The sequence below is a fragment of the Sciurus vulgaris genome (assembly GCF_902686455.1).
Source record: "Sciurus vulgaris genome assembly, chromosome: X".
In the NCBI taxonomy this organism is placed as follows: Eukaryota; Metazoa; Chordata; class Mammalia; order Rodentia; family Sciuridae; genus Sciurus; species Sciurus vulgaris.
In genome coordinates this window covers 4,422,578-4,436,025 of record NC_136471.1, presented here as the reverse complement: position 1 = coordinate 4,436,025, position 13,448 = coordinate 4,422,578, and the positions used below count along the sequence as shown (strand labels likewise).

General features: G+C 38.1%; 1 protein-coding gene across 5 annotated transcripts in view; it reads left to right on the top strand.

The window, feature by feature from the left end:
* The window catches only part of MTM1 (myotubularin 1), a 104,745-nt gene that overhangs the window by 76,910 nt on the left and 14,387 nt on the right, over positions 1 to 13,448 (top strand). For all 5 annotated transcript variants that reach the window (XM_079124309.1, XM_079124308.1, XM_079124310.1 and 2 more), the window contains 3 exons: positions 16 to 204; positions 4,503 to 4,688; positions 12,091 to 12,297. In XM_079124309.1, the coding sequence (XP_078980435.1) occupies positions 16 to 204; positions 4,503 to 4,688; positions 12,091 to 12,297 (582 nt within the window). The remainder of the gene's footprint in view (positions 1 to 15; positions 205 to 4,502; positions 4,689 to 12,090; positions 12,298 to 13,448) is intronic.

Below are 13,448 nucleotides of genomic sequence, written 5' to 3'. Positions count from 1 at the left end.
CTACACTAACCATAGGTGCTGTCATGGATTCATCCAGAAAACAAGACGGTCATTGTGCGTTGCAGTCAGCCTCTTGTTGGTATGAGCGGTAAACGAAATAAAGATGATGAGAAATATCTTGATGTGATCAGGGAGACTAATAGACAGATTTCTAAACTCACAATCTATGATGCAAGACCCAGTGTTAACGCAGTGGCCAACAAGGTGAGTGCATTTGATGATATGATGGAAACTTAGCTCACATGTCGACTGCAGTGTCTTCTTTGAAGGATTTTGCAATGGTATATCAATACATGAGTTTATTGTTACTTTTATTTATTTTTTGAGATGAGGTCTTGCTATACTTTCCAGTCTGGCCTTGAACTCCTGGGCCCAAATGATCCTACTGCCTCAGTCCCCCAATTAGCTGGGACTATAAACACCTGAATTTAAATTAATAGTTAAGAAAACTAGTGTTCTTAAATAGAAAATAGTTTTAATTAAAAAATTAGATTAAAATCAAATGAAAGGGCTGGGGTTGTAGCTTAGTGGAAAAGCACTTTCCTAGCACATCAATCCTTAGCACCACATAAAAATAAATAAAGGCATTGAGTCCATCTATAACTATATCTATATCTACACATATATATGCATATATATAATCAAATGAATTAAATAAATTCATTAAATAAATAAATGAATCAAATAAACTTTAGGTAAATAGGCGCATCTAGAACTATAATGAACTTGGGTTTTGTCTGGGATCTCAGGCAAGTTAGAATGTCTTTGGAGCTCTTTGGCAGTGGTCTATCACTCTCATTGTACTAGTGAGGCATCTATAAGGAATTGTGGAAAGATGCAGTTATTAAAATCATAAATTTGTAGCTTTATTGAAACCACACACACACACACACTCAAATGTGCATTCTTATTAATAAAATTCTAGAAATATATAAATCCATACAAGTGAATTTTCCTGTCGCTCATACACAGAAGTTTAATGTTTTCAAACAAATCCTTGTCAATTGTCTTTTTACCTGCTTAAACAGAATAAGCCAAATGTACTTGAAGTTGATTAGGGTCATCACTGAACATCAGTGACTGCCTGATAGTGCCTCAGAAGCTGCTGCATGGTGGAAGGCTGTTTGCCTCTGCACTAAATGGTCGTTCTATCTTTGATTTCTCCTTTTTACTTTTACTTTTTACTCCTATCATTGTCAGCTGTCACTTCCAAATGCTTACAGTGGGCCTGCCCTGAGTTTCTCACTCTCATTCTGCCTTTCAGATTCATTGTTTCTCATCAGCTGTACACTTAAATTTCATCATCTTTAATACTTTGCTTATTACAAGGTCATTTATATGACATCTTCAATTATTCAGAACACAGGACAAGAACTTGAAAGCAAAGCAAGTCCTTGATCAGCCCAGATAGATGGAGCATCTTCCTAAATGGAATCTGTGATGTCTGTCTCCACTAGGGTGTGTCAGACTGAGTGTAGCGCTCAGCTCTGCATTATTTGCACATGGATCATCTGCCATATACATTTAATCCTGGAGAGCCTCCACCACCACATGTGTACTTTTAGACAAGCTATTACCACAGTTGCTTTTTGTTTAGAAATTATTTTGAACTGGCTGGGGAGATAGCTCAGTTGGTAGAGTGCTTGCCTTGCAAGCACAAGGCCCTGGGTTCGATCTCCAGCACCAAAAAAAAACCCAAAAAGTACACCAGAAATTATTTTGAACTTATATGGAAAGCAATCAGGAAGTTAAAATAAGTCAATTAAGAATTGCAATAAAATATTTAGGAAGTTAATTCTGTTTTCTTGGATTATCCTTAATTTCATATAGTTATGCTTCTATTAACTTTCATATATAATTTGGACTGAGTATATGTGTAAATGCAATATTTCCATGTATTTAGTCTGAAATACATATGATGTAACATTAAAATGAGTGTTAAGAAAGAAATTTTGAATTAGCATCTGCATATTCACAATAAGGTGAGGGATAGGAAAGAAGAGTTACTTTATTAGGAGAGGGGAGTGAAGGGAGGGGAAGGAGTATGGGGTAGGAATGATAGTAGAGTGAAACAGACATTATTACCTCATGTACATGTATGACTGTATGACCAATGTGATCCTGCAATGTGTACAATCAAAAAATGAGAAATTATGCTCCATTTTTGTATGATTTATCAAAATACATAAATGTGTTCTACTGTCATGTATAACTAATTAGTACAAATAAAAAATAAAATGGAAAAAAGAATATTTTAAGATAGTAAAATGTGTGAGATGAATGCCTTCATTATATTAACTCTTTGACAATAGAATTCTTGAGTGCCCTTTCAACATTTGGGAAATGAGCCTCTGTTTCTAGTCCTCCTAGGAATGAATGGAAACAAAATATTAAGGAGAAAAAAACTAAGCCTTAAAGAGTTCTGGATCATTCTTTCAGAAACCACATTTGGGTTCTCCTCCTCCCCCAACCATATCTGTCTCCTTGTTGTATACATCTGTTGTAATAGGCCCTTGAACCTTCATGCCATTATACTAGGTATTTGGATTGTTTCTGTTGAAGAAAGGAAAACCAAAGAGAAGATTTCAAAAGTAACCAGAGTTGGAGAATTTGAACTTTGGGGAACTCAGACTGTGCTTGACTAATTGATTTTTACCCTTCCTGACTTCAGTTCTCTTTGACCGTAATTGCTCCTCCCTTGTGAATATTTAGAAATCTGCAACCCACGATCTAGCCTACAACATGACATCGTTTTAAATTAAACAAACAAACAAAACTCAGGGGTCACTCAGATGTAGCACCAAGCCACTTCTATTTTTGTGGCAAGACATGATGAATTAAAGTAGAAGTTTATTAATGTCTTTTGCCAGAAACTTTGGCAATGAGCAAAAAGTGTAGTTTCCTTTTCTCATATAACATTTTCAGTTTTTTATGAAAGGAACTCCAGTGTCAAGGATCTCTTTGAAAACCACCATAATTATTTAAAAGGCACACTTGCAGAGAAGCAGGTCCTCTGCTGGGAAGCTGACATGTGTCATTGCATTACACGCTTGCAAAGCTATCTAAACATAGGCTGGCCCCTTCCTCCAGATTCTGTGCCTGCATTTTGCAAAAGTGACTGCCAGGATGACAGGGGTGCCTCTGCTGGCACTCTTCCCTGAGGCCTGGATAACCAATAGGCCAGGAAGTTGGTCCATTTGTCTATTATTTATTAGCTAACAGCTCTTTAAAAACACCAAAGTGAAGATTTACTGCCTACTTACTACCAACACTGTTTAGAGCAAGTGCTAATGAAATATTTTTGCCTTAATATATTTTCTCACCTGAAGTCCAGAGACCAAGGCCTCTGGCTGGCCACATAGGTCTCCAAGTTGTAAGTTCCTTCTACTGTAGGAAACCTTCTTTGTGACTACCCCCACTCCAGAACAAAACTGTAGGTTGCTTTGTCCCTTCCCAACCTGGATAGAAGCCTATATTCATTCCACTGTTACAAAGAAAAAGAAAAGAGTCATGTTGTAGTGAATGCACATTTCTCTTCGAACTTCCGCTTTCCTCTTCAGTCCCATGCAGGTGTTTCCCTGCTTTCTTCCTACCAGCAGTCTGAACTGTTGCTTTCTTTGCAAGTCTCAGAACTGTTTAACTTTTTCTTAAAGGGCCAGAGGCCATGTGTCCTATGGCATTTGCAAACATTTAAGCAGAGCGCATCCAGGTTCCTAAACAAAACCACCATATCTCTTTCTGTCAATGTGGAAAACAGACATTCTCTACCACACTGTAGAAGTGAACCAAAACCTGCCCTGGGAAGTTAATATTTGCAGATGCTGCATTTGAGTAGTGGTGATCTTGTCACCTCTGGGAACTTTGTGTTTTTTGAGGGCATACTACATGCAGTGCTCTGTCCTTCCTGTTTGCATAGTAGAGAGGTAGTCATGATGTAGTAGAAAAGGTGCAGCTTTGAAGGTACATTAGACTTAAATTCCACTGGCTTTAAATAGCATCTCTTGAGTTTTTGTTTTCTCATTATTGGCCTGGGTCTGTTTGACTCCAAAGCCGGTCATCTTCCCCTAACTTATCTTGTCCTGTGTGAGTACTGCGACATAGCCAGCAGTGCCTGCTGCCACCCAATTTGGCTGCTTCTACCTCCCCAGAAGAGTAAGTACTATTATAGCTACAAAGCTGATGGGGAGGGGTAAGACCTTTCAGAACCTGCTCTTGCCTTTCCATATCTAGAAAGGCAGGCAGTAATTACAGTGTACTTTGAAGAATTTTGACTCATGAATACTGAGTACCCAGAAAATTGCCTGCCTTCCATCTGTTTTTCTAACTCAAAGTACAACTACTGTTGAGGCTTACTATTGGTTAGGAAGTCAAGTCACATCAATTATTTATTTAAACTGGAGAGGTTTGGGTTGAGATTTAGAAGAAAAATAACTCTTGAAATATTTGTACAAGTTACTAATAGAATATAAATAACTGATTGTTTTGTATGTCTTGTTTCTTAGGCAACAGGAGGAGGATATGAAAGTGATGATGCATATCATAATGCAGAACTTTCCTTCTTAGACATTCATAATATTCATGTTATGCGGGAATCTTTAAAAAAAGTGAAAGACATTGTTTATCCTAATATAGAAGAATCTCATTGGTTGTCCAGTTTGGAGTCTACTCATTGGTTAGAACATATCAAGGCAAGTATATTTTTAAAAATTTGTGTATGTAAAACAAAATAATTATTTAGTGGAACAGGATATATTTCCTTATGTACTTAAAAATTGAACAGTGAAACTATAAATAGTAGACGACTTTACATTTGACAGTTTTATGTTTCTTTATAATTTGCTTACCTAAATTAAAGGTTTTATAACATCACTTCAGCTTATTTTTAGAGTTTGGAGAGATGTGTCTTTCAATTTTGTCAGTAGTAAATAGTTCAGTCTTTCATGCAGGTTTATTTAGGAATAACCAGTTTATTATCTAACCATTATTGGGTATGTCCCCCATGGACTTCCAAAGAGGTAATTTTTTGAAAAAAATAATCTCAAATTGACTAATTTTAAAGAATTTGTTTTATATTTCTATTGTGTCCAATTCTTCATCATGATAGAGCATCAAAAATCCTTTACTTTTTTTTTTCAGTGCTAGGGATTAAACCCAGGGCCTCACACATGGTATGCAAGTGCTCTACCACTAAGCTACTCTGGCAGCCCTAAAAATCCTCTACTCTTAAAAGTATTTGAAGCTCTTTAAAGGAGCTAACATTTTTAGAAACCATTTTAATTCTGTAAACAAAGAAGTTAAAAACCTACTTCAAATAGGTGAATTATTAAGATAAATTGTTCTCTAGTGAAATTAAATTTCCCTACTTAAATATCAATTGTTTTTTACCTCTTTAATTTTCAATTTTTAGAATTTATTCTAAAACATGAATTGCAAAATAATTAATTGTGACAACTAAAATGTAAGGTGTATCCTGGATAAGATTCTGGAACAAAAAAAAGCACATTAGGTTCAAAACTAAGAAAATCTGAATAAAATGTGGACTTTTAAAATAATAAGTTAATAAGCTTATTAATAATAAGTTAACAGTATATCAATATTGGTTCAGTTGTGACAAACATGATATTATATGATATACTTTAGTTGTAACAAGTGTACTGTAAGATGTCAATAAGATGGGAAATTGAGCTGAATATATAGTCAGCTCAATAGTACATCTTTCTATAGTACCTTTATAAGTTTTCTGTACATCTAAAACTATTTACTTATTTATTGTTATTTTTTTTAGGTACTAGGAATCAAACCTAGGGCCCTTGGCATTCTTGGCAGGGTCCCTAGCACTGAGCTACATCACCAGACCCTAAAACTATTCTAAAATTAAAATGTTTATTTTAGAAAAAGGATCATATGGTCAAATGTGGTGGTGCACATGTATAATCCCAAGGACTCTAGAGGCTGAGCGGGAGGATTACAAGTTCAAGGACAGCCTCAGCAACTTAGTGAGACCCTCAGCAACTTGGTGTGACCCTTTCTCAATTTAAAAAATGAAAAGGGGCTGGAGATGTAGCTCAGTGGTTGAGTGCCCGAGTTCGATCCCCAGTCCAAAAACAAAAAAGGTGGGGGCAGGGATCATGTGCTTATTGCTTTAGACCCTGTTAATGGGAACAAGTAGAAGATGAATTTTGTGCTTCTAAGAAGGTTCATATGTGGTTGAGGAGCATAATATTCAACTATTCTAGTGTACCATACGCTCCATACCAAATGGGCCTTCACATCAAAGTCAATGGAAGGAACAGGCCCTTTGGAATTCAGTGGGACTTGATCTGGTCCTTGAAGAAAGCAGAGGAATAAGGGAATGCATCCTAGAAAAAGTGAACAGCTAAGACAAAAGCCCAGAAATAGAAATGGCTGAGACTGAGTTAGCAAGAGTGGGGGTTTCTGTGGATGCAGGTGATCTAGAGACCTGGTCAGGAGCCTTGACTCTCAATGTAGACTCTGCAGAGGCCCATGAGGTTTGGGAATAGCAGTGTACTTTAGGAAAATGTTCTGGCAGCTGCTTATAGAATAGACAGGAGAGGGGAGAATATGAGACAGAGAAAACAGAACCATCTCAAGAGTGCAAAGATGAGGGGTAATAATGGCCAGTGCAGGGATGAGGGGACTACAAAAGGGCACAAAGACACAAGGTGTTGCCAAGAGTTTTAGTCAGTTTTTCCCCCTCTGTGATCAGAAGACCTGGCAAGAACAACTGGAGGAGGAAAGATCTATTTTGGGGCTCACATTTCCAGGGGTTTCAGTCCATAGCAGACTCCACTCCTTGGGACCTAAGGTGAAGCAGGACGCCATGGCAGAAGAATGTGGCAAAGGAAAACAGGTCAGGACATGGTATCAGGAGGCAGAGAAAGAGAACTCTGCTCCACTAGAACAATATAAATACCCCAAAGGCATGCCCCCAAAGACCCACCTCCTTGATACACACCCTACCTACCTACAGTTAACACCAAGTTAATCACTATCAGGGGATGAAGTTGCTGATTAAGTTACAACTCTCATAACCCAAGCATTTCACCTCTCAACTTTCTTGCATTGTCTCACACATGAGCTTTTGTGGGATACCTATTATCTAAATCATAACACTAAGGAAGGACTTGTGATACTTGATGATTAACTGAATGCAGGACCTAAAGAAATGGAGGATGATGCCTAGAGTGTGAGCCTAGCTGAGAGAATGATGCCACCATTTGCGGGTGAAGGGTAGTCCTGATCAGGACCTTGGTCAGCATCTGTGCATTTGGGGTAGTGGCAGATTATCCCCTGGTGATGTCTAGTAGTAGGCAGGTTTTCAAGTGAAGTGGAACTCAAGGGTTAAGACTGACATGTGGGTTTGGGAATTAGCTGTGGGGAAATGTACTCAAGCCAAGGCCTCTAGTATGGATGTTGAGGGAGAGGATGAATGAGAAGATCAGAATCCTTGCAACAGTGTGCCTTGATTATATCTTTATCCAGGACAGAAGTGAGAAGTAGAGCTCAGTGTAGGAGGCACAAGAGAGATACTAGGAAATCAAAAGAAGGTATTGGAATGTCAAGAACAGACCTAAGAAGAAATGGTCAGTGATACTTCAAAGTTTGGGGAGATCCTTGATGACTTTGAAAGTACACCTTCATGGGTATCTAGCAATGAAGTGTAGGCAACAGTTGACTAGTAGACTATGCTTTCAAAAAGCTAAATAGTTGGGGGTTGAGGATCATGTGACTATGGGAAGGGCATTTCAAGTCTTGGGATGCTTCAGTCTGTTTTGCAGACAAAAGAAAAGATTCACTTTAGGCATTTTTAAAGGAAATGATCACACAGGTCTGAAACAATGATTATGACAGGATATTTATAGGAGTGGGAAAAACATTGGAAACAAATTAAATATGCAGGTAAAGTTATATCTATGTAATTAAATACTGTATGACCATTAAAGATTATGTAATATAGTATATAATACATGAGGAAATGCTTAGTATATAAAAGTGGAAAATGCTTCAAAACCCCAAATAAAGCAAAGATAGGACTGACCCTGGTGGTACATACCTGTAATCCCAGCAGATTGGGAGGCTGAGGCAGAAGGATCCAAAGTTGGAGGCTAGCCTCAGCAATTTAGCGAGGCCCTAAGTAATGTAGGAAGACCCTGCCTCAAAATAAAAAAAATAAATAAAAAGGACTTGGGATGTGACTGAGTGGTAAAGCGCTACTGGGTTCAATCCCTGATGCCAAAAGGGGGGACATACGTTTGTATATAGAGAAGTTTAAAAAGGTGTCAAGCAACATGTAAAATTTATTTTTCTGACTAATAAGATTATGATCATTTTTCTTTTCTTTTGTGTCCTTTTGTTTGCTCCATTTTTCATGATTTTATATATTACTTCAGTAAAGAAGGCAGAAAGACTTTATTTAAAAGGCAAAGTCCAAGTACGGGAGTTACTGGAAAAGTGGGTAAGCTGTACTCTAAGCTAGAGGGAAGGAAGAGGGTATTTTTCACAGTAGGTACCATTCAACAGCTCAGGAGCCTGAGGAAATTAGGTGGGAAGGCCATCTGCAGAAGAGGAAGATGGGAAGTTAGGACTTCAGAAATGTGGAAAATATTGTAAAAGATTCCTGTAGTTTTATCTGCAGTAAGGAGGATTAAAAAAAATGTAAACCATCACTATCCATTAACAAAACCAGAGGAGATCTGAGGATTCTATGGAGCCCAGCTGGACATGCGTAACAACATCCAGTGCAGCTTCTGTGGCATCAGTGTAATCATAGCAGTTTAGAGAGTGGAGCAGACACACGGGTCGCCTTGGGCTAGCTAGGCCTTGCAGTGTGATGAGGTGGGACACTGGGTGCTGTGCTCCCTCTGTAAGCTTTCAGGGAGAATGTGTTCCTTGCCTCTTGGAGCTTCTTGTGGCCACTGACATTCCTTGGTTTCCCGCTGCATCCCTCCAACCTCCACCTCTGTGGTGATGTTGCCTTTTCTTCTTTTGTGTGTGTGAAACCTCCCTCATCTCCCTCTTATTAGAATTTGTGTAATTTAGGCCTCACTAACTGGATAGTCTAGAATAATCTCTCCATCTCAAAATCATGACCTTGATCATATTTACAAAGTCCTTGTTTCCACGTAAGGTAGTATTCTCAGGTTCCAGGGGTTAAGACCTGGACATCATCCAGGCTTCCACTCTATGCTCCAGCCATGCTGGGAATGTGACAGGCATGCTTAGGCCATCACTGACCTGCACTCTGGGGAAACGGTCCCACCACTCAGTGCAGGTCCTCAGGACAAGCCTTTTTCAGTGAGAAGACCACCACCCTTGACACACCTCCCAAATCTTTATTCCATTCCACTGACAGAACCCCCAGAAGGTGGAAGGAGGAGTCTGTGGTGTCTGGAGCTTGTATTTCCCCTTTTCCTTTTCAGTGCTCTTTGCTTGTAGTGCTCCTTCCTAGTTTAAAGTGACACATTAACTGGGCTACTTGGATGGCAGCTATCTGGCCACTAGTAGTCATTGAATGAATGTGCAACATCAACACTTTGGGAGGGATTACCTTTTAGTCCAAGATAACTAAGTGCAGGTACCCTTCCTCTTCTTGTGTGGGAAACACACCTCAGCTGGATGATTGGACTAAGGACTGAGTTTCCAAAGTGGTGGAACAAAGTTTCAGAGACAGTCCTGTGACCCCAGAGCCACACGTACTGCTTGATGCCTGTCATTTCTTCCCACCAGCCACAAGTCTATTGGGTTATTTACATTTTCAGTGGTAGAGTTTTAAAAATTGAAATTTGATTATTCCTGTCATAATTAATTCTGGGAATTCATACATCATTGGAAAATATCTCATTTAAAAAAATAACGGAGATCGAGTCCCTTTTTTATTGTGAGAGAAGTATATAGGGTGAGAGTTGCACTCTGTAAAAATGCTTCTCAACAGCCCTTTGTTCAGAAGTACCTCAAATTAAAATTTGTAAACAGGATTGCATGAACAACACTTAATATGCTTCAGGAAATGAACTGCACTAGTCATTTCAGAAGCAATGAGTTTTGTACAAGTAATTGATGGCTTATCATACTTAGAGCCCCTAACCTTTCCTTCTCAGCACCACTTTGTCCACTTATCTCTCATAACCCTGTTTATGTAAAATAATAAGTTTACATTTCTTTTAAAATTCTCTGCATGTCAGATCTTTCACATGGTCCAACTTTTCCTTGAATTAGTTTTAAAAATGAGTATTTCAATTTCCTTGAATTAGTTAAAAATGACAGTGATACATATCTAAGCATGACTGTTAGAATTTTGGGAGCTCTGTGGAATAAAATTTTAAAAACTCAACTTAAGCCAGCCATGGTGGTGCACACCTCTAATCCCAGCTATTCAGGAAGTTGAGGCAGGAAGATCACAAGTGCAAAACCAGCAAGGATAACTTAGACCCTGTCTGAAAATAAAATTTAAAAAGGTCTAGGTATGTACTTCAGTGGTAGAGTGTTTGCCAAGAGTCCCTGGTACCCGGTATTGCAGTCCCAGTACTACAAAATACCAAACAAATAAACAACTCAAATTGACAAAATATATGCAGATGACTGATAAGCACATAAAAAGATGGAACCTTTCTACAATGGTGGGAATGTGAGATAGTATAACAATTTTTTGAATAGTTTGTCAATTTCTTTGAAAATGACACATGCATTTACCATAGATTCCAATCATCACACTCTTAGCTATTTTACCCAAGAAAAATGAAAATGCTGTGTCCTTTCAAAAACATGTTTGGAGAAGTTCACAACATCATTATTTGTAGTAAATAAATATGAGAAATAACCAAATGTATCTCAACTGATGAATGGATAAGTAACATGTGGTCTCTCCATACCATAGAATATTATATGCCATAAAAAGGAAAAAAGCACCAATCCATGCTACAACATGGATGAACCTTGACAACAGTGGCTGCATAGCATATGATTCCATGTACATGAAATTTCTGTTAAAGCAGAACTGTAGAGTCAAGAAGCAAATCAGTGGGTGTCTGGGTCTGAGGGCAGGAGCACAGATTGACCTCAGATGGTACAAGGAAACTTTTGGGGTGATGGACTACTACAGTTGGATTGTGGTGACAATAGCACAATTGTATGAATTTGCCAACTCTTGTCATATTCTCTCTAAATACCTGCATCATCAAAAGTGACATCATAGCAATAATTCATAAAATTTAGTGGTGCTTTTAAGTCTCAAATTTTTATCTTTAAGACACATATCTTAAATTTCAATTAAATATTTATCTTTAGAATAAGTATTCTGTTTTTAAGCCAAATAAGAGGCCATATTTTGTCAGTTCAAAGGCCAAGAGCTTATTTCCATTGTGTCAGACCTTTAAGGTCTAGAATAGACTTTACATTTAATACCATCACTATTGTAGGTTGAGTGGTACCCCTGCAATATGTTGAAGTCCCGACCCCCAATACCTCAAAGGACAACCTTTTTTGGAGGTAAAGCCTTGTGATGATTTAAAAGATGAGGCTTAAGGAGTAAGTCCCTACTTCAACATGACTGCTGTCCTTATAAAAAGGGATGATTTGGACACAGAGGCATGCACACATGGATAATGCCAGGTGAAGATTTGGGTTATGCTGCCACAAGCCCAGGAACTCCCAGATGCTAGGAGAGGGGCATGCAACAAGCTCCTGCAGAGGGTAACATGGCCCTACTAACACCTTGATCTCAGGCTTCCACCCTCCAGAACTGTGAGACAACCAATTTCTATTGTCTAAGCCACCCAGTTTTTGGTACTCTGTAATGGCAGCCTTGGTAAACTATTCAGTCACATTCGTGGAAATACTGTCAAAATGCAGTATGGCTTTGTTTTGTAACATCTAGACACACCCGAATGCAGTCTCTGTAGACAGAGGAAGATAAACAGACCCCACAGTTCCCAGGATTCCATTTTCTTCACTCTGTTCTAGACACTGACGGATATTTTAAAGCAGAACTTTGTGTATAGTTAAAACATAATACTTTTAAATTTAAGCAGTATCTTAGTGCTGCCTACTCACTCACATATTTTTCTCTGACAGCTTGTTCTGACAGGAGCCATTCAAGTTGCAGACAAAGTTTCTTCAGGGAAGAGTTCAGTGCTTGTGCACTGCAGTGACGGATGGGACAGGACTGCTCAGCTGACATCCCTGGCCATGCTGATGTTGGACAGCTACTACAGGAGCATCGAAGGCTTTGAAATACTGGTGCAAAAAGAATGGATCAGTTTTGGACATAAATTTGCATCTGTAAGTTAACAGTAAAACTAATTTGGGGGAGGGGTACTGGGGATTGAACCCAGGGCATTTAACCACTGATCCACATCCCCAGCCCTTTTTATTTTTCATTTTGAGATAGGGTCTCGCTAAGTTGTTTACGCCCTTGCTGAGTTTCTTAGACTGGCTTTGAATTTGCACTCCTCCTGCCTCAGCTTTCTGAGCTGCTGGGATTATAGGTGTGAACTACCATGCCTAGCCAATAAAACTAATTATTTTTACAAAATCAAACACCATCATTTGGTATTGAAACACTAATTGCTAGCCATGTATTCAGTACAAAAATGAAAATCTGAGAAAAGTAAATAAAAAACACTTTACAGGTTTGAAAATGTGTGATGCCTTAGATTGATAAAAGTTGTTTTAGGAGACATGTTTATCCATCTGCACTCTATAGTTTCACTTGAAAGTAATAGAGTCTACATAGAAATGTTTAAATTGAAATTTCACAGAAGAGGGAAGATATGATGACAGTGTAAACTAATATTATAGCTAATAAGGCCAAATGTTTTATAGAAATGCCACATTTTAGTTGAGGCTTTTTATTATTATTCTCTGATATACATTTTAAATCATCAAGAGAATCTCTTAAAATTCGTATTCTCAGGTCTTTCTTCATGATGTCTTTGAATAAGTGTTTTTAACCAGCTCCTTTCTGATTCTCAGGAAGGGAACCCAGAGTTCCCACTTTCAGAACCCTGTTTTGTCACCTTTTAGCCTTCAGCCACATTTTATCAGTAGTATGAATAACATCTTCAAGTAGAAAGCATTGTGATTTAGCAAATGAATGCATTGTGAAGTTGCTGGTTTTGTCTGTAAGAGCAAAAAGTTTTAATTCTAATGATCACAGTTTTTGGACATGATTTCAAGCCTTTAAACTTTGGACTTGGTTCTTTTATGACAGAAATAACTACATTACATATCTTGTACCACAGTGCTCAGGGTAATCCAGTCCTCTCTTCTATTTGTAGCTATCTACAACTCCTACAAAACTGCAATTATATAGAATAATTTTAGTAATAACATAGTATTATGATGTTTCACCAGTTTTTAGTGGTACTTTATAGTTTATATACCTAATTTCCATTATAATGGAACCTTCTATTATTTATATTTCCATGGAA